This window comes from Hippopotamus amphibius, chromosome 12 (assembly GCF_030028045.1).
Source record: "Hippopotamus amphibius kiboko isolate mHipAmp2 chromosome 12, mHipAmp2.hap2, whole genome shotgun sequence".
Taxonomy (NCBI): Eukaryota; Metazoa; Chordata; class Mammalia; order Artiodactyla; family Hippopotamidae; genus Hippopotamus; species Hippopotamus amphibius.
The window spans coordinates 98851272-98875132 of NC_080197.1; the positions used below are offsets into that span (position 1 = coordinate 98851272).

At 48.5% G+C, this 23861-nt stretch overlaps 3 protein-coding genes across 5 annotated transcripts in view; 1 reads left to right on the forward strand and 2 right to left on the reverse strand.

Annotated features, from left to right (window-relative positions):
- TIMELESS (timeless circadian regulator) overlaps positions 1-7418 on the reverse strand; it is a 38180-nt gene extending 30762 nt beyond the window's left edge. Inside the window, exon 1 of the mRNA XM_057701129.1 lies at positions 7400-7418. The gene's annotated coding sequence lies outside the window, so the exon portion shown is untranslated. The remainder of the gene's footprint in view (positions 1-7399) is intronic.
- Positions 7419-7803: 385 nt separating this feature from the next.
- Positions 7804-9925, forward strand: SPRYD4 (SPRY domain containing 4). Its single transcript, XM_057701135.1, has 2 exons — positions 7804-7948; positions 8318-9925. The coding sequence occupies exons 1-2, from the start codon at positions 7864-7866 to the stop codon at positions 8854-8856; spliced, it is 624 nt and encodes a 207-aa protein (XP_057557118.1). The 5' UTR covers positions 7804-7863; the 3' UTR covers positions 8857-9925.
- GLS2 (glutaminase 2) lies at positions 9898-23085 on the reverse strand. 3 transcript variants are annotated; one of them, XM_057701131.1, is made up of 19 exons: positions 21026-21204; positions 19379-19484; positions 18147-18246; positions 17592-17713; positions 16872-17001; positions 16262-16341; positions 16011-16174; positions 15737-15795; positions 14418-14450; positions 14085-14143; positions 13470-13536; positions 13267-13317; positions 12869-13045; positions 12089-12220; positions 11883-11975; positions 11651-11712; positions 11049-11125; positions 10701-10764; positions 9898-10554 (listed from the first exon to the last, which is right to left on the reverse strand). In XM_057701131.1, the coding sequence occupies exons 3-19, from the start codon at positions 18225-18227 to the stop codon at positions 10398-10400; spliced, it is 1608 nt and encodes a 535-aa protein (XP_057557114.1). In that variant the 5' UTR covers positions 18228-18246; positions 19379-19484; positions 21026-21204; the 3' UTR covers positions 9898-10397. The 3 variants fall into 3 exon arrangements, with proteins under 3 accessions (XP_057557114.1, XP_057557113.1, XP_057557115.1); XM_057701130.1 differs by lacking the exons at positions 19379-19484; positions 21026-21204 and adding an exon at positions 22694-23085; XM_057701132.1 differs by lacking the exon at positions 19379-19484.
- Between the last annotated feature and the right edge of the window lie 776 nt (positions 23086-23861).

Genomic DNA, 23861 nt, shown 5'->3' on the forward strand with positions numbered 1-23861 from the left:
GAGCTTTCTGCGCTTTATAGCACGTTCCTGCTAGCTACCTATTTTACGCATGGTAGTGTGTATAGTCAATCCTAATCTCCCAATTTCTTCCACCCTCCCCTTCCCCACCTGTGTCCACGTGTCCATTCTCTATGTGTATGTCTCTATTCCTGCCCTGCAAATAGGTTCATCTGTACCATTTTGCGAGATTCCACATATATGTGTTAATATACGATATTTGTTTTTCTTTTTCTGGCTTACTTCACTCTGTATGACAGACTCTAGGTCCATCTACATCTCTACAAATAGCCTCGTGTAGTAAGAAACAGAAGGGCAAAGAGCAGCTAATTTGGTGGCCTTGTAGACACCAGATAACATGGTTCGATCTCCTTATTTGGAGCCACCACCCTCTCCCCTTTACTCTTTATCAGATGTTGATAAGAAGCCTGTGGAGAACTGAACCCCAGCCCGTTTCCTTTCACATCAGCCTTCCTACTCAGCTGAATGCCAAACTTTCAACCTAGAGATGAGCGCTCCTCTGTGTTTTTGCATATCTTTAAATGTAATTAGCATATACAATGTTTTCTATGAGCCTAGCCTCTTGAAGGGGAAAAAAAAAAAGCTGTGTCTCCCTTGAGGAGTGGAACCAGCCTTCCCCACGCCTGACGCTTGGTATCTATGCCAGTGCTCTGGCGGTCGCCGCGGAACTCACTGCCAGCCTGCCTGGTCTACCTGCTGGAGAGCCACCGCAGACACGGCGAGCACCACCTGGAAAGCGGAGAAAAACTCCATGCCCCGACCCTGGCCTATAGGACTCCCCTTGCACACTTGGAAGTGACCAGAGATGCTAAGGCCAGGGGTGGAGGACACATAGATCCCTCCCACCGGCCCACAGTCCCCACCATCTATCCACAGAGGAGCTTAGAGCAGGATCTGCAGCAATTCACCCAAACTCCCGAGTTGCTGAGCCTAACTCACTGGCCTATTTGTGTCATACTGAAAGGGGCATGATGAGAGGATGCACAGAGCAGGGCTGCCCCTCTTTCGTTCATTCCTTAAAGGCCCGTCAGCCATCCACAGTGATTAACTACCTAGTGTCACCCAACTCAGGGAGGGGGCTGCTGCTTACCTGGGAGACCAGCTAGGCTGCAGTCACCCATGGCACTGCCACACACAGGACTGGGGCCAGGACGGCTGCTGCATTTGGGCCAGAACATAGGATACGCCCTGGAGAATGTCAAGCCATGGGGCCCAGAACAGCGCCAGAGGCAGGGCTGGATTTGTCTGGGCCCAACGGACCTCATCAAAAACCCGTGCCAGGCTCACCATCACCAGCCGTCCAGGCAGGGGGTGAGGGACTGTGCCTGACATGGAGCTCGATGCCCTAAGGACAAACCCCACAAAGATCAGGGTGTCCCGGCCTTCAGCCAATACCTCTCTCTAAAACCACCAGCTCTGTAGGTCCTGGGGGAGAGGAAGGAAGAGAGAAGGCAGCAAGATTACACTGTCTTCTCCCCACTGTTCTCCCATCCCTCTCCTCTTCACCTCTCTCTGTTCCCCTCCCCTTTAACAAAGTCTCCCGACCAGGCCTCACGCAGCCTAGTCATTCTGTACCTACTGGCCCCCAAGCACCTGATGTGAAAGGAAGGACTGAGAGACAGAAGAAAGAGAGGGATCAGAGAATAAGGCCCCACTTGGTTGGACTGGGATTTAATGGCAGAGACATGTCTTGGCTTCAATGGGAGAAAGATAGAGTCTATAGAAAAAGATGGTGGTTTCTCCTCTCAGGAATCTGACCTCTCAGATCACCATTTTGCCAGCCTGGCCTGGAGCCTCTGTTGGGTGTCCTGCTCCAGTTTGGAGACGCTTTTCTAGGTCTAGGTGGGTGGAGTTGGGAGATGAGGAGCAATTGTGTCACGTGCTGGAGAAAGAGGCAGTCAGAGAGATGAGAGCTCCACTCCTGTATCAGGTAACATCCCTCATCTCCTTCCTTCAGCCAGTAGAGAGGCCTCATCCCTCAGCCTGCCATCCCCAACGCCAGTCAGTGCCCTCCCCAAGGTAGCCTTTGACATTTGTACTTACACATTCTCACACCTAGGCATCCACGCTCCCTAGCCTCGGCCCTTCTCTCTCCTACCAAGCTCTTCTTCCTCTTTAGCCCTTCGACCCCAGACTCCCTGAGAGAGGGGCAGGAGCTTATAATGGCTTCGGTCAACCAGAGGTGCTCACAGTGAAGGGAGAGATTCATTCTTTCACTCCCTAATGATCTCTATGAACCTGGGTTTCAGGAGCCAGAGAGGTAAAGAGGAAAGTTAATGTGCAGGTCTGGAAGATGATGAAAAGAATTCCAGGGAAGGCAAGGTAAGGACATTCCCATCCCTCACCAGAAATAAAGTCAACCAGTGAGAAGGTACTAATGCTGAAAGAGCACTTGGGCCACTGGAATGGGCAGAGGAAGTACCTCTGAGGAACTTCCTGAGAGTGCAGGGGATTCCTGGGGTCAACACTCCTGGGATCACCCAGGACACACCCTAGTTCATCTCTGTCCTCTTTTCTGGCCTGTTTGTTCACTTCTTTTGCTATCACTCTACTCCATTCTTGTGTTTGGGGCTCTTTTCAAGGATTACCAACAAAATTTACTTCTAAATTCTCCATCTTTCTCTCTTCTGGCTTTATGTAAACATATGAATGTTTTTTAAGTTTTTTTCACTAGGAACTACAGAAATGGATAAAAGGGAGTTGTAAAATAAGAAACTTGGGGGTAGTTACAACGTTATTTTAAGTCTTAATGGCTTGTAGTAGTAATTAGCCTGGAGTCTCATCCAGCTGTACACTTGATTGAGTTACCTGTTGGTTACCAACCATCAGCCTTTCAAATCTATTTATATTCCTGGGGCTAGGGATCCTAAGTTTACTCCCCTCTTCAACAAAGAAGTCCCCATTTCTGTCCCATAGAGGTGCCACAGGAAGCATAATCCACACTCCTAGGGAGCAAGTGAGTCTACAAAGTTTAGGGACTCTTGAGGCAGAGCTATTTGTCTCGCTTCATTTCTCCGCAGTGGGTCCCAAGTGATTACTACAGCTATCTCTGAGGTTATCCAGGACCAACTCACTACCTTTCTGGAGCTGCTCCCTAGCCAGACCGTATCACCAGAACCTAAAGAATAACCCAAGTTTGAGTTCCACAAAAATATCTACTTTGCTGACCACACAGGACTGTATGAGGATCAGATGAGAAATGCCCAAGCAACACACACGTTAAGTTGGCTGCCTCAAAGTATAAGTGATCTGATTCGTATCTAAAAATGGTACTGATGAACTCAGTGACAAGAACAAGGACGCACATAGAGAGAATGGACTGGAGAACTCGAAGTTTGGGAGGGGGCGGGGGGTGAAGGGGAAGCTGAGACGAAGCAAGAGAGTAGCACAGACAAATATATACTACCAACTGTAAAATAGATAGTCAGTGGGAAGTTGTTGTATAACAAAGGGAGTCCAACTCGAGGATGGAAGATGCCTTAGAGGACTGGGGCGGGGAGGGTGGGGGGGACTTGAGGGGGGGGGGAGTCAAGGAAGGGAGGGAATATGGGGATATGTGTATAAAAACAGATGATTGAACTTGGTGTACCCCCCAAAAAATAATAAATAAATAAAATTAAAAAAAAAAGTATAAGTGAACTGATTCGTAAGTTAATCAGATATAAACATAATCTATGATTATTAAGTATTGACCACCCTCTCTAGCAATCACAGTGTGGCTGAACAGCGACATGGTCCTGAAGGGCTGGGTGACCATCCATCTCCGCTTCCACCGTGTGGAATCTCTATCCCAGCCCCATACTTAGAATGCCAGGTCAGCATGTAACCCAGCTCCATTGTGTGGACAGTTTCAGGAGGACAAAGGCCGCAGCACAGCACAAGCTAGCCTAGCAGCCCCTTTGGCTGGCTCCTGAGGCCCCCCTTCTCTCTCTTTCTCTGGTTATGCTTTGCTGACTGCTGACTCCTGGCAAAGTCCAGAACAATCACCAAGCTCTGAGTGCCTCATCCCTCTCCCGCTCATAGTTAAGAGCTCCAATTAGCATTTGGATCAGGCCAGGGCCCCCACATGTTAGACACAGGGTAATCCAAGAAATGAAGGGTAAATAGACTGGCCTATTCTGTCCTTGTTTCCTTCTCTACTTTCTTTCCTGTGGAGTCAGATACAACCCCAAGCCAGGCAGATCAACGCTCACTGTGGGTCAGGTCCTGTTCTAAGCACTTTATATGTGTAATCTCAGATACTGGTATTCCCTAGGGTTGCACCTTCAGTTTATTCCCTGCTTACTCCAGTTTACATCCCCTCCCTTGAGATTTATATCCACGTATCTATAGCACGTTTTCACCTATTTGGGTGTCCCATAGACCACAAATTCAGCTTGTCCAAAACTGAACTCATTATCTCCCCCCCCATCCAAACATGCTTTTCCTTCTGTATCCCCTCATTAAGTCAGAAACCTATGAATCAAGTCTCATTAAGTCAGAAACCAATGAATCAATTTTCCTTCCCCGATCCTCTCACTCCCATCTAACCAGTCACCAAAGTTCCACCAATTCTACCTCTTGGATAGCTGAGCCCACACCATGTTTCACCTGAGAACTCTAGTGACCTCAAACCCTGCTTAACCATTTCTAGTCTAATCCCCTCCAATTCATTCTCCATGTTGCTGTCAGCTTGACGTTTGAACAAGTACCTGTAATTTGTCATTTCCCTCTGTTCCCTTCAACAGCTCCTGAATGCCTGAAAGACATTCTTATCAGGACATACATGACTCTTTATCGTCCAGCGTCAACTTTTCTAACTGCTCTCCTTATCTCCCTAGCATGAGACTCGGGCAATATTGTGCTCCTTGTTGTTCCTCAAACACCCACTCTGTTTTATAACTCAGGGCTTTAGTCTAAGCTGTTCCCTATACCTTGAATGTCTTTTCCTCTTTTGTCTGTCAAGTAAAATTCTATCACTTCCTAATTATTATGCATGGAAATATTAAAGTTAATTACTTGTTCATTAGCAAGGAGGCAGGTAAATCATCAGAATGAGTAATCAGATGGGTAATCAGTCTGCAAAAGTGAGATAATGCAAGAGATGACACGTAAGAAACCATACCCTGAACAGGGAGTACAGTAATAGAGTTGTGTCTAAGGGACCATGTAAGGAACCAGCCATGACTACTTCAGCTCTCAGGGCCAGGTGAAACTGAAGAAGTCCTACAGAAACACAGTTCTGGAACTTTTCTCTCATTACTACCAAAATGCAAAGTACTGACAAAAAGCAGGACTGTACTGAAGGAAATGTCACCTTCATGCCTTTCCTCGTAGGCTTGAAAAGAATAGAAACCTCTCTTCTCACATACTAAGTAGGATGAAAAGGCTGGGCCAGGCTGACCCCTGGTGGAAGAAATGAGATTTTGCATGCAAGACTCCTTTTTTAAATGCATTTATTCATTCAAAAATAGTGAACACTGACTCTGTACTAAGGGTAATACTAACGCCCTGGAGCACAGAGAACAATGAATTTAAACCCCACTGTTTTCTTTTTGTTTTTTTAAATAAATTTAATTAATTTTTTGGCTGTGTTGGGTCTTTGTTGCTGAGCACCGGCTTTCTTCAGTTGTGGCAAGTGGGGGCTACTCTTCATTGCAGTGCGCTGGCTTCTCTGGTTGCAGAGCACCGGCTCTAGGCACGCAGGCTCAGTAGTTGTGGCGCAGGGGCTTAGTTGCTCTGTGGCATGTGGGATCTTCCCAGACCAGGGATCGAAGCCGTATCCCCTGCATTGGCAGGCGGACTCTTAACCACTGCACCACCAGGGAAGTCGCTTAAATCCCATTCTTAAGAATTCACAACCTGTAAGTCACAGTAGTCAGAGCCTCTTCTCTTTCACCCTTTTTTCACTTTCTTCACGTTTCTGCAGCGATTGTTGGCTGCTTGATATGCCCCACTGATATAGTCTTTAATGTGATAAAATTTTACATTTTTCGCTTTTAAATATAGGAAATAAAAAAGCTATTTAGCAATCCCTAAGAAAAGCTAGTTTGTTGCCTACTTTGTTTTTCTAATGGCAAGCACTTTGAAAAATACAGTTTTCAATATAATATATAAACTAAAATTGAAGGAAATTGTTGTAATGAGGTATTCAAGTATCATTCAGTCCTGACAGCTGTCACTGTGATTACTATACACTTGAGGATATTTTTATTAATATGCTCATGAAATAAATGAAGATCAAACAAACCAAATGAAGACCAAAACAAACAGGTCTATTCAGAGCCTTCTATAGCAAGCTTAAGTTTGACAGACACTCAAAGGCAGGCAGGGCAGTGGGGAATGCTTTACAGTGAAAAAAATGGAAGGCTTCAGGTATGCTCTCACCCAAAGTCATTGTCATATGGATGCTTGATGTCAACTAACAGCAGAGCCTATTATGTGATTGGTTTGGGACAGAAATAGATAAATTGGCAGTCGTGATCAACTCCTGAACATTCTGGATCAGTGGATACAGAGGTTGTGGATTCGCTTTGTGGGCTTCTTATGTGCGTTAGAGTTCTATTGTCATATGCAGTCTGGTCATTGCCTACTTTGTGTATTAATTCTCTCAGTTCTATAATATACTATTTCAAATGGGTTACACTTGAACTAATCTAATAAACTATAATTGGTCATTTTATAGTTATATGTTTTAAATGCAATTCTTTGGTTGTAAATAGAAATTACATTGTAAGAGTGATTGCATTAAAATTCGTATTATTTTTATGGGAAAAATAAAAAAAGAATTCACAATCTAATGGGTGAGGTAGGTAGCTGCCTCTTTAAATGTTCCCTCAGCAGCACTGGGGAGAATGGAAGACCAGTTAGAAAACCAGTGAAGCAGTCCGGGGGAGAAACAATGTAACAGGGATTTAATAACAATCAGATATGTGAAGTTAGGGAAATAAGGAAGTCAAGGATTTCCAGGTTTCTGGCCTGCGCAAATGGCAGATTGTCGGTTGCAGTTCACCAAGTCAGGGAATCTAGGAGGAGGAGAGGGAAAAGAAGGAAGTTTGTAGGAAAGTAGAATTAGCTTTAGACGTGTAAAGTTTGAGGTGACTGGGGGACAATCAGGTAGAAATGTCCAATGGGCTGCTGGATATACAGATGTGGAACTCAGGAAAGAAATACGGGCTGGAGATTTTGAGAGCTCTCCAATAGGTGATAGTGGACTCCACCAACTTAGATGAGATACTGAAGAGAATCTGTATATTCGGGGAGAAGACGTTAGTTGAGATCTCGAGCAAACTGGGGTTCCCCCACCTGAGAAAACCAAATATTGAGTTAAACCTTCCACTGCCAGCCCTGAAAACACAAAACCAGCATTTACTTAACATTTATTAGAACAACTGCCACTTACCCAGTGGTTGCTGTTTGTCAAGGTGTATCCTAGGTTATTCTCTCGTTTAATTTTTACTACGGTGTGACGGCTGGACATTTTTTTTTTTTACAAATGAGAACATGAAGGCTCACAGAAGTTAAGTGCTTTGCCTTCACACACACACACCGGAGCCGGGTTCGAACCCAATGACTGTTTAACTCTAAAATCTATCCTTTCAACCATCTTGCTACGCTACCTTTCTAAATGCCCTGTGTAGTTAAAATGTGACCAGCATTCCCCTCGGCAGAGAAATCGAACACACGGCACCAAGCCCGGGCGGAACCAGAGCGCAAGTCACTAAAATGGCGCCTGCCCGCGGCGCGCCGGCTCGCCGACGTCATCCCCCCGCGCGGCGGCCGCTGGCGCACCACGTGCGAGGCGAGCAGGCGGGCAGCTGGAGGGGTCTCGGCCGGGGGGCGTGCCCTACTCATCCGTGGCGCAAGATGGCGCTGCCTTTTGCGCGTTCCCTGTGCCTGTGCCGCTGGGCAGCCAAACGATTGGGGGTTGCCGCCGCGCAAGCCCGCAGAGGTAGGGTTACATCCTTTGACTCCCCGTTCCCTTCCGAAATCGTCTCCGTCTGTTACGCCTGGAGGCCGCTCGGAGAAATCACTCCAGGCCCTTCGACTCCTTCCCCTTCCCCCACCTGCGTCGGTCTTGAGGTTCCAAACCTGGGACACTCTCCGGTTGCTCTGAGTTCCGGGGCTTCCCCAGTCCGAGTTTTTCGGCCTCTGGGGCTGCCCATGCCAAAGCGCCCCCACTCTCTTGCCCGCTGCACGTTCTGACTCCTCGGTGTTGCCCCGCGGCCTCTCGACTGCCGGTTTCAGATCGGAATGCGTTCCGCGCTAGTGCTGGCGTTCCCGTGCGCGTCATTATCCAGTCTCTTTGCTCTGCCCGCAGGCGTCAGTTTCAAACTGGAAGAAAAGACCGCCCACAGCAGCCTGGCACTCTTCAAAGGCGACACAGGTGTCAAATACGGCATGGTGGGGTTGGAGCCCACAAAATTGGCCCTGAATGTGGAGCGCTTCCGGGAGTGGGCAGTGGTGCTGGCAGACACAGCGGTCACCGGCGGCAGGCACTACTGGGAGGTGACGGTGAAGCGCTCGCAGCAGTTCCGGATAGGAGTGGCAGATGTGGACATGTCCCGGGATAGCTGCATCGGTGTTGACGATCGTTCCTGGGTGTTCACCTACGCCCAGCGCAAGTGGCACACCATGTTGGCAAACGAGAAAGCCCCTGTTGAGGGCATTGGGCAGCCAGAGAAGGTGGGGCTGCTGCTGGAGTATGAGGCCCAGAAGCTGAGTCTGGTGGATGTGAACCGGGTTGCTGTGGTCCACACACTACAGACAGATTTCCGGGGTCCAGTGGTGCCTGCCTTTGCCCTTTGGGATGGAGAGCTGCTTACCCACTCAGGCCTTGAGGTGCCTGAAGGTCTCTAGTACGTCCATCACTGGAGTCCCTAGTCACGCTCTCGGCCAGCCTCCTGCTCCAAGTGTACGAAACCTTTTAACTGTGCCCCAAGCAACTGGTAGCTCCCACAATTCAGTGACGGGTCCTGTGTGCAATATCTCACCTTCCTCTCCCCTACCTTGTGAAAGCTAGGCACCCTCTCCCCTCCCCCAAACTACTGCCAATTTTCTAGGCTACCATGGATGTACTTTCTCTGACTTGCTTCCTTCTGTCTCTCTGCCTCCCTATGCCCAGGCCTTTTTCAGACTGTATTCAGTCCTAGGGTCTTACCTTTCAGCTTTGTTTGAATATTTCATAACTGTGCTACCTCTCCCTTTGCCCACGCATAACTTGTTTGTTTTGGAGGCTCTACTGAATCTCTCCAGAGTAAATCCTTTCTACCTCTGGCTGGAGGAGTGGTGCAGTGAATGACTTGGCCCTTTCTCTACCGCACATGCAGAGTCTGGGCTCTGGCTCCCTCAGGAAGTGCTTTACTGACTGTGTCAGATTCTAAGAACAGAGCCCTCCTTCCCTGATTCCTCAGTATTACAGACTCTCAGCCCCACACAGCTGCAGCTCTCCTCACCCAGAGTCCATCAGCCTTAACTGCACACCTCTGACACCTGGTCAGTCTGTGGCACTCATTGGACCAGTTACAACCATGACCAAAGGGGAAGACATGTTGAGGGGATTAGTGCTAGAAACTTTATTCTTGATAAGCTCCATCTTCATTTCTGCTACAATTGTAACTTCCAGAGGGAGGAGGGAGGCCTGAGGTCTTGCACAATCCATTTTGGGGCCTGTTCAGACCCAAGCATTTGTCCCCACTTGGAGCAGAATACAGTTAATCTAAAGCAGTATTTGGAATTGAGGAAAACCTAGTGGGGTGAGTGAGATGTATGTGAAATATGTATTCTTTGGGCTCTGTCTGACCCTGTGGTTCCATCTTACTCTACCTTTATGATGGTGATGCAGCTGGATGGCCTTAGGGAAGAAAGAGAAGGACTGGGTCTAGCAAAAATAATAGTTTGTGTAATTAAAGTTCATTTGAGCACAAAATACTTTCTCTGTCTATAAAATTGCTGTTAGCAGTAGCAGCAGCACTTGCTGGCCCCGGCGGGGCAGGTCTCTCCAGACTACTAAAGCCTGGTGCATAGCTCTCCTCTTCCTCTTTGGACATATATGTGTGCATGGTGGCTACAGCCCCTTACCAGAATATCTTTCTCTCTCAATGGCTTCTTCAGAGAGAGGAAGAGGGGACTTGCGTGAAGACCTGGGATGATCTGGAGTGGGCTAAGCCTTGAAGAAGCCCACAATCTCCACGGATAGCTCTACTGCAGGTGTCCACAAAGGCACTTGTCTATACTCTGTCTGCCAAGGGAATGGGGTATTTTGACTCACTGAAAGCACTGGTCTAAGTCTTGGTCCCCACTGAAGCAGCACGGCCCTCTGTAGCATGTTTGGTGGTTCTGTGTTAAGTGTGTCGCCAGCTTGTGTTTTCTCTCGTGCAGGAACTGTGTGTGCCCCATGCTCACACCATGCTCTCTAAGTTCTCTTTGGACAGGGCCTCAGCTGCTGCTTCAGCCTGAGTCTCAGATGGTGTGTATGAGTCCTGGTAATCTTGGAGCAGTTTCACCACCTCCAGGTGGTTGAACTGCACAGCATCATCCAGAGGGATGTTGCCCCACCTGAGAGGAGGAAAAAAAGACCATGATCAGGCAAAGAAGACATCAAGAGTGCCCTGGTTATATACGTAACTGTGGTGGCTGGAGGGCAGTGGTGGAGAAGCTACTGCCCGCCTCCCTTCCCACCCTTCTAGCTTAATCCTACTCACCTGTCCTTGGCAAAAGGGTTCACTCTGCAAGCCTCAATCAGGAATTTAACAACTTCAGTGTGTCCTAGGAATATGGGCAGAAGGAAAATGAGAGGGTATAGATCCTGACCCTTTTGGTGTTGACATTAGTACAGACCCTTGGCAGCTGGAGTCTACACTAAAAGGGGAGGGGGGAAAGGCCTCTTTTTTGCTCCCTCAAGCACCCAGTAACAGCCTGCAAACTGAAGGGCATCTGGGCAAAACTAGTTGCTGTCCCTGTAACCTTGAGAGCACATACAATGAGGGATAGTCTTGGTAGAAAAGAAAGGTCTTAGGATCTGCTTCTCGTTTTATTTAACCGTCAGATACCTTCAGCTGCAGCAACATGCAGGGCTGTGCGGGAGTCGTAGTCTTTCTGTTCCATGTCCATGGCTGACAAGGCGAACCTAAGCAGAGTGGAAAGTAGCTGGAGTTATGCAGATCAGCCTAGAAACACTGATGTCCTTTCTGCAGTGGGGTCAGACTGGATGAGTTCCAGAAAAGGCAAAACAGAGCATATGCCAAGATCTATAGACCCTGTACAGTCTGTGTTCTCTACCCAGGTGAGACTTACTCCTACGTCAGAGAGACGGGAGTGTGATGGTTCCAGAAACATCACTGCCTATCTGTAGCAGGTGCCCAGTACATATTTGTAGATGTTGGTAATCCACTTGAGGCAGGGTCCTTCCCGACCTCCTAGGACTCTGCTTTTAGCACCGAGGTTAATCATCACAGTGGCTACCATTAATTACATTCTTATCTCATGGCAGTCATTGTACTTAAAAAAAAAAAAACCTCATTTATATGCAGTCTCTGACCACTCAGTCTGACTGTAAGGCTGAAGCACTTAACTATTTTGCCGTGTTGACAGCTAATGAGATCTCTGACCAGGATCTCATTTTACTGTGTTTATCTGGTCAGAGTAGAAGTACCTTCGAAGAGCTGAGACATCTCCACTAGAGGCCGCAAATAACAGGTTCACCACAGTCTTGTTCTGGAAAACAGATCATACCAACCTGAGATTAACTGTGACTTTGAACCCACCCATGCCCAGCTCTTACCCTGTCACCCTTCCCCCTGGATGCTTAGCCAAGGGTGTTACTGAAGGGTTATGGAATGTTCTCTCCGGAGACAGTCTTACAAGCCACCTGGGGTTTTCCTTACCCGAACTTCTCCCCCTTCACGCCGTGGGTCTAATTTCCGAGCACAATGCCTCAGGTTGTCATAGTTGTGGAAATTGAAGAGAGATACCAACTTCTAGAATTGTAAGGCATAGAGATGGTTTTCTTCCTCCCTGTACTTAGTAGGAGCTCAAAATTGCTTTATTTTCTCATTCAAAGATATTAAGTACTGTATGCAAAGTAACTTACTTGGCAGAAGTTGACACCCCTATAGCTGTTCCCCAGTTTGTCCAGTGGAGGTGACAGACACATCATTCCCATGACATTGGGCACCACCAGGAGGATGGCTCCTGACACTGCTGACTTGGCTGGCAGGCCCACCTTGGGGACAAAGTGGGAACCAAGGATGAGCTGGAGGTGCCCCAAGTCTGAGTTAACAAGTTAGTCTATCCCAAGTGACTGCATGGGCAAGGCCACGCCCATCTCAACATTTTGGCTTCTTTTCTTACTCCTGTCCTCCCCTGCCTCTCTTAAATTTATGGCTTCAGTAAAGAAAGCCTGATGCTGTGCTAGGACAAGGACAAAGTCTCTCAGTTAACTTATATTCTGGTGGTAGGAGATAGACAATAAGTAGGTAAACAAACAAACAGACAAAAATAATCACAACTTTTGATAATACATTCGAAAAAAAGGGTGCTGTGATGGAGAATGACGTGGCAGGGAGGGCCTGGTGGGGGAGAGGGTGGTCAGAAAAGCCGGTCTTTGGAAATGACACCCGGTGTGAGACCTGGAGGAGAGCCACCAGCCATGTGAGGGGCGGCAGAGGAGTGGTTCTGAAGTCACACTGTCATGTGTTCATGTGTGTGAGCGGCTTGCTGTGTTTGACAAACTCCCCTAAGTATTCTCCACCTAACTGGCCGGCTGGAAGGTAGTGAGGAAGAGGCAAGAACAAGTGTCCACCTCTCCACCCTCAGAGACTCAGTGTCCTTTCTTCTCGTGGCAGGTGGCTGGCAGGGCCAGAGCACTCACGTGGAAGGCAAACTGGCCGGAGAAGTCATACATGCCGCAGGAGTGCATCAGGCTGAGGGTGTTGCGCACTGCCTCGGCGCTCAGCACGCTCTCGCCTGTGGTGGGGCAGATCCCGCCATTGGCCAGGGTGGCTGCCATGACACTGCCTGACTCACAGGTCACCTCCACGGCGCACAGCTGTGGGGACGAGGAAGAGGTGAGGGTGCGGCGCGGACCTGAACGCTGTGCTCTGAGGTGTAGAACAACATTCTTGATGCCTTGATCCTTCCACAGGTTCCCCTGGTGGTTCTGAGGGATGTCAGAACCAATGGAGACGAGCCTCCCTCGTGTGGGTCAGAGCAAGGAAGGCAGTCCGTCCCGTTCCCTTGGCCCTGGGCTGAATGGCAGCATTTGCTTACCTGGAAGTAGAGATCCAGGGCAGCCATCATGTCCACCCCTTTAGGAAAGCACTGCAAGGAGGAAGAGGGGAGAGCGTTTCTCTCCAGGCCATGAGCAGTCCCTGTCACACTGCCAGCACCCCAGCCAAAGTCCCCAACCCCCACTGCCCTTCCACCAGCCGCAAAATTCCCAGGGACTTTCTCTACCGGCCTCTCCCAGTTACCTTCTTTTCCTTTAGGTAATAGCCGATGGCATAATTCCGATCCCCTGTTTCCTTCTCTGACTGGAATCTGAAGCAAATACCCAAGTTAGTGCTTGACATTTGAGGGGTGGGTGTGAGAAGGGGAAAAATACATTCCCTGGGAGAGAACTAGACCACACGTGTCAGACTAAATCAGCCCCTCTGTTAATTTTCACAGTAATGATGGAGGAAGCTTCTGAAGCTGAGCAAGCACTGGGCCCAGCTTTATTGTAAAGTGTGAAAAACAAAAAGCCAAACCCAACATGTCTAGTCACCTAGTCCAGGAAAACAAGGTTTTTGGCTTTGAGAGGCTTGGCAAGAAAGGGCCCAGGTGCAAACTCTCACCCTGTCTTTCTCCTTAAGTACTAAATAGAAATGGAACAAATGCTTTTATAAAGCAAACAAATGTCGATGAAGGGGCTCAGGAAGCTGGGAGGCCAACGCTCCCCTGGGACTTCTTCCTCCTAAGATTCTCTATCTTCCTCCTCCATTCCCCATGCCCCCCCTACATATGTGTACACACACACACACACACACACACACTCAAAGACAAGCCCCGCCCCCCACGTTTAGCCAGTCAAGTGAAGAGGGCCTCACGTGGCATTGCTGAAACCCATGTATTCATTCCCAGCCATTTTGTTCAGATACTGCAAGACCTGCAAGAGGAAAAGGAGCGTGGGAAGCCCCCCATGCATGAAGACCCCTCCTAAACACATACAGGCTGACTAAGCCTTCTGTGCTCCTCAGTCCTTATCCCAGCAGGGCCTTCAGGAGGCTGTCCTCCCTGATGCCAGCAGATCCTGCACCTCTGGAAGCAAGACTTCCAGTATGGGCCGGTGCACCATCCCAGCGGGGTTAGAGCCAGGCACCTGGAATAGGTAACATGCCACAGCGGAAAGCGGCCAGGGGCTGAGCAGCCGGGGGACTTACAAAGTCAAACTTCTCTGCTTTGTTACAGTCCATCTGCACGGAGACAAAAGGAGATAACAGTATTCTAAGCCTAGGAGGATCAGAGGGCGGGTCAGAAGGACCTAGTAAAGATAAAGTGTTAGATTGGTTTTGCTACTGGGTATGTGTTGCATTTTACGACTTTTTTTTTTAACTACTGAGACTTTTTTTTTCGTGTCCATGCATATCTAGGGATCTTAAAAACCAAACCAGTTAGATTTTATTATCAAGTAATGAATACAAATAAGCTCACCCCATCTATAAGCCTCACCCATCACTGAGACTCACTCCCATTTCCAGTCTCAATGCCAACCCTCATCCCTGACTCCCATTTTTATTTTCCTGATTCCAATCCTGTCCCCAAGACCCGCCCCTATTCCTGATCCCCATCCTCCTTCCACCCCAGACGGGAGCCTTACTCCATCCTATCCCTGACTCCCATGGCCATCCTCAAGACGAGTGAGTGATGGGAGTGGGAGGAGGGTGTGTGCTGCATATATTATAATATTCAATTATATCAATTATATTGATAACTGGAATAAAGCTAAAGAGTTTAGTTGAGACTCAAGTCAGTAGGGCTCATTTAGATGGGAATGGGATGAGGCAGGTCCCAGATACAGGGCTGCAGATAGAGCTATCCCAGAGCAAGGGGAGAGCCTGAGCCTGGTCCTCCCCCCACCACACCCCCCCCCCCCAATTGCTTCCTGTCAACTATAGTGTCAACACCACAAGGACTCTGACACCTGAGTCCCTGGGGGGAGGGTTCCTAACACCACCTTCCCCAGGAGGGACTGTGATTGGCTCTGGATGCCTGCTGCCCACACTGCTCTCAGGTTCTTGCTCAAGCCCTGGGAGACCTACAGCTGACAGGCTGGCCTGACACCCTTGCTCAAGGCCAACTCACAGCTCCAGGTGACGTGAATAGCTGCCCTGTTCTGGCCATTCACCCTCTTTCCATGTGTCCCTCACCCAGAAGTGGCCAATCCGTGCCTAACAGCGCTGTCCTCCCCCTGTGCCTGGCAGGTGGCCCTTGGTCCTAGGCTGGGGTCAGGACCTGCTCACTTCCCTCACGGCCAGGATGCGCTGGGCTCCAGACTCATGGGTGGGGGCAGGGATACAATTCCTTTTACTAACATCCTCAGCATAATTTGTGAGTCCCTGCTGTGTTTTCACTGTCTCCTGGGCACCCTCAAAGGAATCAAGGACCCACTAACTCCCCAGAGAGACAGGCAAATCTGAGGGATATAGGAACAAGGGGGTTTAGAGAACAGTACCTTCCAGAAGCCTAGGGTGGCACTGACCTTGATCAGGGAGCTCACCACAATGGCACCAGCATTGACCATGGGGTTATGGGGGATTCCTGGGGAAATACAAACCACCCAGAGTCTTATCAGCCCCTGAGCAAAATCTCCTTTACAGCCTGCCCCCTCTGCAGGGTAGATGGACACGATGTCTTTGCTAGGGAAGATGGAGTGACAGTGCTGATCAGGAAGGGCAGAGAAACACACCCCCTTGGGAGGGGGCAGGTAAGAAGGGGGCATCTGTGAGTCTGGTCTGAGCCCCGGGAGTGCTCACCTTCCTCATTGAGGGACAGCTTGTTGTAGCGCAGGCCGCTGGGCTCCTTGCCCACGAACTTGTGCACGTAGTCAGTGCCTAGGGTGCTTATGGAGATGGCATAGGTGAGGGGCTTCACGCAGGACTGCAGGCAGAAGGGGATCTTTGTGTGGCCCACGGAGTGCCTGGAGGCAAACAGGTGCCATGAAAGGGGTCATGCGCCTATGCTCTGCGCCTGTGCCCTGCCTCCTCTTCCTCGCCCAGCATCTCACCGCTGACCGTCCACAGTGCACAGGGAGACGCCCCACAGGTCTGGATTTGACTTGGCCAGCTGAGGGATGTAGGCTGCAACCTGGGTATAAGTGGGTAGAGAAAACAGAGATAGGATGGAGACATGGATGTGGAGAGGGGGAACAGAACTGAGGTTCAGGGTCAGGAGAATCTTTTAGATTAAAGCTAAAATTCTGTTTTGCAAGACAACAGGGTTCCCTCCTGCCAGTTGTTCCCAGAGACACCCAAGCCTTAAGTCCTAGAAGGCCTTATCTTTCTGCAGCCCCACTCCTATAGAGATGGCAGTAAAGCCCATGGAAGGTGAAAGGAGAATTCTGGGGTCAGCTTCCCTTTTCTGTTCTTAAGCTCAATTACCCTATAGGTCTCTTTCAAAGTTCTGTTGAATCCTATGTCAGCTGTCTCCATAAAAGCCACAGGTTCCCTCACCTGCTCTAGAAATCACAGGTGAAATACATAAAGCCCTTGTCCCCATTTTTAGAGGTTCTGCTTCTCAGCTCTCATCCTCTGGATTCCCAGCCCCAGGAAATCTCTAAGAAGCAAGGTGTATCTGGCCCAGAGCCCAGGCCCTTCCCTCAGTCTCCTGGCCCTCACTTTGCCTCCAGTGAGCGCTTTGGTGTCCTCAAAGATGCGGTCCACGTGGCTTGTGAACTCCTCAAAGTCAGGGATGACGAACTTTTTTCGGAAGGCCTGGGTCAGGAGGACGATGTTGCCTCTTACGCACCTGGAGCCCAGACACGAGTGGCTCAGGGGCTGGGAGGCCGCGCTGCGGCTCGCTCCGGAGCCACGGGCATCGTGGACAGAGAAAGCGTGACTGGGCATCGGGTTTGGCACATCATTTGACCTTTCTGGGTCTTAAGTCTCTATGCTTCTAAAATGCGGGGTTGTAATGATATGGAAAGATATTCCAAGACGCAGTGTCTTGGGATAGAAGGAAAAATAAACACCTGAATAATGCGTGCAGTAGGTCATCTTTATATTTTAAATCTTAAATTATACAAGTATATTTACATATATCCCTCTATATACCTAAATGCGGAGGATATTATCTGGAAGATACCTACTAATCTGTTAACATTGTTTACTTCTGGGAAAAGGGACTGGGATTGGGGAGAGGGGGAAAGGAGAATATGTATTTCTCTGTTGTTTGAATTTTTATAATAAGTATATGCAAATTCATGTGTTACTTGTGTAACAAATGATAAAATTAAGTGAGGGGTTGAATTATCCAATCCCCAGGATCCCTCTCTGCTGTTCAAGTCTACATCCACAGAACAGTTTTGAGAGGAGTGCCCTTGTTTCTGGGGCCCTCACTTTCGGAAGAGATCTCGGTCCAAGAGGCCACCACTGCTGGACTCTCGAACCATGCAGCGCATCTGGCTCATGCAGTCCCGGAGCCGGGGGTCTGATGTCTGCAGTCCGGTGGCCCTCAGTGCCTTCAGGGGAAAGAAGTCTGGTAAGGTCAGCTACAAAGACAATAATCCAATCCTAATCATTTTTCTCAATGGATCACAACTAGCTCAATCCCAACTATTACAACAGGTGGAACAAATGGAACTAAGAAAGGACAGAGTATTACAGTTTTTAAGGCTAATAGGGGTTTCCTGCCCTTTTTCATCAAGGCAGCTGGTTTCTGGACCCCTTGGGTCAAAGTCCCAAACCAAGAAGATAGGCTGAGTCAGAGGGCTGAATCATCCCGCCTAGGGCAGGGATGGAATTGCCACATCAGCCTAGGCATCTGCTATCATCAGCTATTCTTCATCCTCATGAAGCAACCCATTAGCTGCCCTGAACTTGTCCTATCTTCCTTTTCCTAGTTTCCAGAGATCTTAAGGGATAAGTGTTCTGAGCAGGTAGAGAGGAACTTACAGTAGTAAATTTGTGGATAGGGATTCGTTCCTGTCCCTCAGCAATAGTGTAAAAGAGCAGATCGCCCAGACGGGACAGCATGCCACTCTCTGACGAGTCACTGTTTGGGGACAGAGACAGGGGAGAAGGACAGGAACCTGAGAACTGCTCCCCGATCCTCCTTCTAGAACAAGGGCCTATCAGTAGGTAGGTGCCCTCAGTCTACACCTCCTCCCTGAACCAACTGACCTATCCCTGTAATCCCAACCTTCACATCTGTCCTGAGAAGTTTTAAATCCTATTCTCTAGCTATCTTTTGTTCCTAAACTTCAGACATTTATTCCTAGTTGCCTTCTAAATACTTCCATTTCTAGATGTCCCATAGGCACTGCAAACTCACCATGTCCAAGCCTGAGGTCATCTTGCCTCCCTCCCTCTGCTCCTCCTTTGGTGTTTCCCATTTGGATAAATAGCATTACCACCTACCTGGGAGCCAAGCTGGAAACGTGGAAGCATTTGGATAATTCCCATACTTTATGCTCATAACCAACACTGGATGAATCTACCTCCAATATGTCTCTCAAGTCCACCCTCTTTTCTTCTCTTCCCCTGTGCTAGCTTGGTGTAGAAAGAACCGGAATTTGCCCCTTAACAGCTGTGTGATCTTAATATGGAAAGTCAGGTTATTTAATACAGCTGAACCTGCTTCCTCATCCCTAAAATAAGGGTTTAATATCCGTTTCACATGGTGATGTGAGGTTTAATTTAAATGACATTCCATGAAAAACTGTGTTGCACAAAGTAGATGCTCAGTAGCACCTTGCTGTCTGTTACCTAACTGTAAACTACATTCTCTTGACTTGCAACCCATCTTCCACAATGTACTAAAACTCAAATATCATTTCTCTACTCAAAAACCTTTGATAGCTCCCCAGTACCTATAAAACAAGTTATTTCTTGGTATGGCATTCAAGGCTCTTTAAAACCTGACAAAGTTCCTTTCTTATTCTCCACCATGCCCCCATACTCCAGTTATGCCAAGTAATAAACAGATGCTCCCCAAATGGGCTAGGCACTGTCACGCTTCCTGGGCTTTGTTGTTTACACTCAAACTTCTGCATGGAAAGACCTCTTCCTCCTTCAACTGCACAGTCCTGTTTATCCTTCAAGGTCCAGAGCAAACGTTACTAACTCTGTAAAGCCTTCCCCAAACTTCTAGATTTTGCTTATGCTGCTGGTATGACACAACATACCATTTTATTGACAGAAGACACTCTCCCGTGCTCTGCTGTTATGTCTTCATGTTTTATCCATCTTTGTCTTCCTAGCGTTGAGCAAAGTCCCTAGCACATAGTGGATCTTCAATAAAGAATCACCAAGTTACATTTCTAGGAAGATCCTTGTTCCCTAAAGTATCTCTCTCACTGGCTTATAGCACCTAAAAATCCAGGTACTAAAGATTTTTTGATCTTCAAGATTTCTTCTATTAATATGTTAACAGATTTAGAGGAATTATTATATCAGATCATTCCAAATATGACAACTATTTCAGATTAGACCCTTCAAAACACTTAGACCCAACAATTTGACTTTCAGGTATTTATCATATAAATGTATTCACATACCTACAAGGTAACATATTCGCAGTTATTCATTGCATTGTTAGTAATAGTAACACTGGAAACAACCTAAATGTGCAACAGGGAACTGGGTATAAATTAGGATATATTAGGGGTAAATTAGGGTATATTCATATGATGGAATATTATGCAATCTAAAAAAAAGAAATGAGGTCACGCTTTAAGTATTGATATGGAATGATCTTTAAGATGTAATATTAACTAAAAGAAGCAAGCTGTAGAACAGTGTTTATAGTATGGTACTATTTATGCTTAAAAGGGAACACATATATGTATGATTTTTCAGGCACAAAATATTTCTGGAAGGATATATAAGAAACCGGTAAGACTGATCTCCACTATATATATTTTTATATATTTTGAATTTTGAGTCATACAAATATGTACAGTTTACCTAATGGATATGATATATTGATATATGGTTATGAATATATTATCTTTTGAAACAATGCATTAAAAAATAAAAAGCCTCTCAAGGAACTTGGCATAGACTAGGAATGTGTGTGTTTTGGGCCAGTAGGAATACCAGGAGAGGGGGGAGTTTTCCTGTTTCTGAAGAAATCCAATTGTTATAATGAGGCTGGTACCTATAGGGAGGAAAGGATCCATGTGGTGGCAGAGGAAGGGAGGAAAAAGCTATCTGAGGAATAACTCAAGAAGGAAAGTATGTAGGAATATTTTGAGGACAGGTCTCCTCTCCTGGAAGATGAAGGAAGACAGGAAATAATGCCACACGACTGAATGTATCACAAGCATTAAAAAAAAATTGCATATTCTTTGACCAAGATATGGATGGGTTTGCAATATAATGGTGGTGGGGGGGAGCAAGGTGCAGAACAATGTGTATAGTATGATACCATTTGTATTTTAAAAAGGGGAAATAATATCAACAAATATTTGCTGATATATGCATAAAATATCTCTAAAAGGTTATACAACATAGCAATAACAGATGTCTCTGGGTAGCAAAATTTCCTAGGAATTTAAGAAATAATTGAACAAGTGCGTAAGATATGTACTAACCAAACTGAAGACTGGTGAAATAAACTATGATACCTCATACAATGGAATCTTAAAATGGCAGCCATTAAAATGACATCATGCATGCACACGTTATATCATATTAAAAGCTGTTCGTACATGGAAAAGATAGGCTACCACAGAATAGGAATACTATAATCCTATTTTTGTTCAATTTTATATATATATATAGTATATATGGATATAAATCATGGGTTTATAATACGGATATATGGTTACCTCTAATATTGGGATCTTGATTTTTCTTCTTGATACTCTATTTACCTTGTTTTTCTTTAATAATTAGAAATAAAGTTAAATATTAGAAAACAAAACAGTAACTTGAATAACAGGGTATTTTCTCTTTGCTACCCTCCTTCTCCACCAGGAACAGCTTCCCCTCATGGTGTCACACTCCCAGAGCCCATCCCCCTCCATGCCCAAAACTCCTTCTGCGCAAAGGAGCATCAGTCCAAGCCTTTACCAAGAAGTCCCTGGGAGCACAGGCAGCAATGGGCCGGAGGATTAAGGTTCCTAAAAACACTTCCAACTGTACATCAACTATACTTCAATTAGAACAACAACAAAACCACTTCCGTTACCTGATGCCACAGGATAAGGAAGTATGTGGGGGGGTGTGTGTGTGGGGGGGCGGGGAACTAGGGATGCCTCTTGCTCCCAATCCCACAGAAGGTGTGAGGGTGAGGGAGGTTAAGTCTTTTCTCTATCCCACCACCATTTCTCCCAAGGGAAAAGCTGGGGTGCAGAGTTGACCAGGGGAGAGAAGGTTTATTGTTTAAAGTTTAAACATTCTGTGTCTCCTTGAGAAGAGGCTGATGGAAAAGTACAGCATAATAATTCTTATTAATAATAGATAATACCTTATTGGATGTTACCTGTCCAGGACAGGGACTCCAGTGGTGGTGAGGTAAAGGACAGAGTAGTCTGTCTGGCTACTTTAATTATGGTGTGCATGCCTTTCTGAATGTCATCAGTAGATACCAATGACAGGGGAGATGGTCCACTTCCTGTTCCTGCTATAAAAGAGCAGGTGCTACCTGGTTAGTGTCTGTTGGCTTCTGTAGAGGACAAAATTTCCTGCTCAGCTCCGTCTCTGCATCTCGAAGAAAAGAGGCTCAGCCACCAAACGTTCCTGGGTGGTGGGAAAGAGAGGTGTAGCCTCTCGGGCGGAATAAGAGCCCAAGGGATGCGAACCCCTTAAATCAGGGAGCCGCCTGAGCATCACATATAACGGCTCTCACGGGCTCTGACTTGGGAGACCTGTATCTTACGATTTTTTCCCCCATTATAAAGATTTTCCTCCTTCAAAAGCCAATCGGAGAACCGCCCTTATTCTACAGATTAGGGAACCCTGATAACGCACACGCCCAACACACAAGCAAACGACATACGCACTTATCGGCGCACAATATACGAGCATCCCGCGTTACACGCCGAAACACAGATAGACCATACACAGACCCAAGCACACGAGGACTCGAGGCAGGCTGTTCCATACCCACGCATCCCCTAAAATACACACGAGGAGCGGGGAGAAAAGGAGGGTGAGGATGGGCTGTGCGCACACGGCCCTGCACTCGGACACGTGCACCAAGCAACACTCCGCGCCCACCGGCGTTTCCAATTAAGTACGCACCTTGGACAGGCACCATCCCGAGGACCGACCTGCCCAAACGCCCTCCCGGGCGGACGCCACGTTACCGCCCGCGCGCGGCGGACCCAAAGCCCCAAATCTAAAGGATAAGGCATTGCAGGCCGGCAAGCGAGGAGAGGAGAAGGGAGATGCGCTGCGCTCCTGGGGGTAGGGGACTCCACAGCTAGTGGTAACGACAGCGGGAGTGGGAGAGAGCCTGGCCCCTGCCCCTGCCCCTGCCCCGCGAGCCTTACTGATCCTGCTGCTGCGGCTGGCGGCTGTGTGGCGTCTCCCTGCCCTGCGCCGCGGCCTCACTGAGGTGGTGCCGGACGCCCCCGCCCACGAGGGGGCTCCGGCTCGGGTGACCCCAGCCTCCCCGCCGGCATAGACTGCCGGCCCCGCTCAGCGGGCTCCGCAGAGCCTTGATGGAGCGCATCCCCCTAGCGCACCGCCCGCTCGGCCAGAGCGCCCCGGGCGTCTGAGCGCCGGCTGGAGCGAAGGGCGGAGGAATCGCGGGCCAGGTGGGGGGAGCTCGGCGACGGCGTGCGGGACCTGCGGGGTGGAGAGGAGAGGCCCGGGGGGCGGGTCTGGGGCAGGAGGAGGGGCCGCCCCTACGAGGCTCGGGACACTGCCAGGTGCACCCAATCCCCCCCGCCCCGAGACAGAGCGTCCGTGCGGCGCGCACCCTGCAGCCGGGAAGACCGAGCGCAGGGGGTCTAGCGGCGGGTGAGAAGGGGGCGGTGCCTGAGGGCTGCGATGGACAAGGTCAGGTCCAATCATTGAGAGAGTGGAAAGCTTGGGGGTGGAGATAAGATGAGGCTACCCAATGAAAGCAAGGCGGTGCGCCGCCCGCAAAAGCCGGCGGATTCCTCCGCGCCCTGGCCCGCCGGGCCCAGCTGTGAGTGTAGGCGTGGAGGGCGGGAAAGCTGAGGAGAGGAGGTTGCAAAGGCAGGGGGCGCGGCGGCGGCGCCACGATGGAACTCTCGCGGAGAGCGGAGAGCGGTGCCTCTCCACCGTCAGCTAAGAGTGGGCTCTGTTCAAGAGGCCTTTTAGTGGCCTTCGAACGTCGACCGTCGAAGGCCAGAACCGGCGCTCAGTACGCCGCGCTTCGTAGCGCAGCGCGGAGGCCGAACGAGCGCCTCGTCTCCAGCACGCGGTGTTGGTGAGTGAGGAGGCCGATGCCCCGGAGGCGCCCAGGTACAGAAACAGCCCCCCGCCCCTCTGAGGCGGCGGGAAGGTCACCCTGGGTTGCCTGGGTTCTCGTTTTATCTCTACCAGTTATTTGGTGCTGTTTAAGACTTAGGTGTCCTTAAGTCTGAGCCCTTAAGCGTTTTATAAACCGTTAGGTGCTCCCCACATTTTAGCTAATTTGATTGCTTGCCTCTGTATTCCTCACAGACAGAAAAGATGTACAAAAAGCGT

Coding starts and splice junctions, on each gene's coding strand:
- SPRYD4 (XM_057701135.1), top strand. CDS start 7,864: ATGGCGCTGCCTTTTGCGCGTTCCCTGTGCCTGTGCCGCTGGGCAGCC. Junction 7,949..8,317: donor CGCCGCGCAAGCCCGCAGAG/GTAGGGTTACAT, acceptor CTCTGCCCGCAG/GCGTCAGTTTCAAACTGGAA.
- GLS2 (XM_057701130.1), bottom strand. CDS start 22,875: ATGCGCTCCATCAAGGCTCTGCGGAGCCCGCTGAGCGGGGCCGGCAGT. Junction 13,318..13,469: donor ATTACCTAAAGGAAAAGAAG/GTAACTGGGAGA, acceptor TCCTCCTTGCAG/TGCTTTCCTAAAGGGGTGGA. Junction 12,221..12,868: donor CCGGCCAGTTTGCCTTCCAC/GTGAGTGCTCTG, acceptor TTTGTCCCCAAG/GTGGGCCTGCCAGCCAAGTC.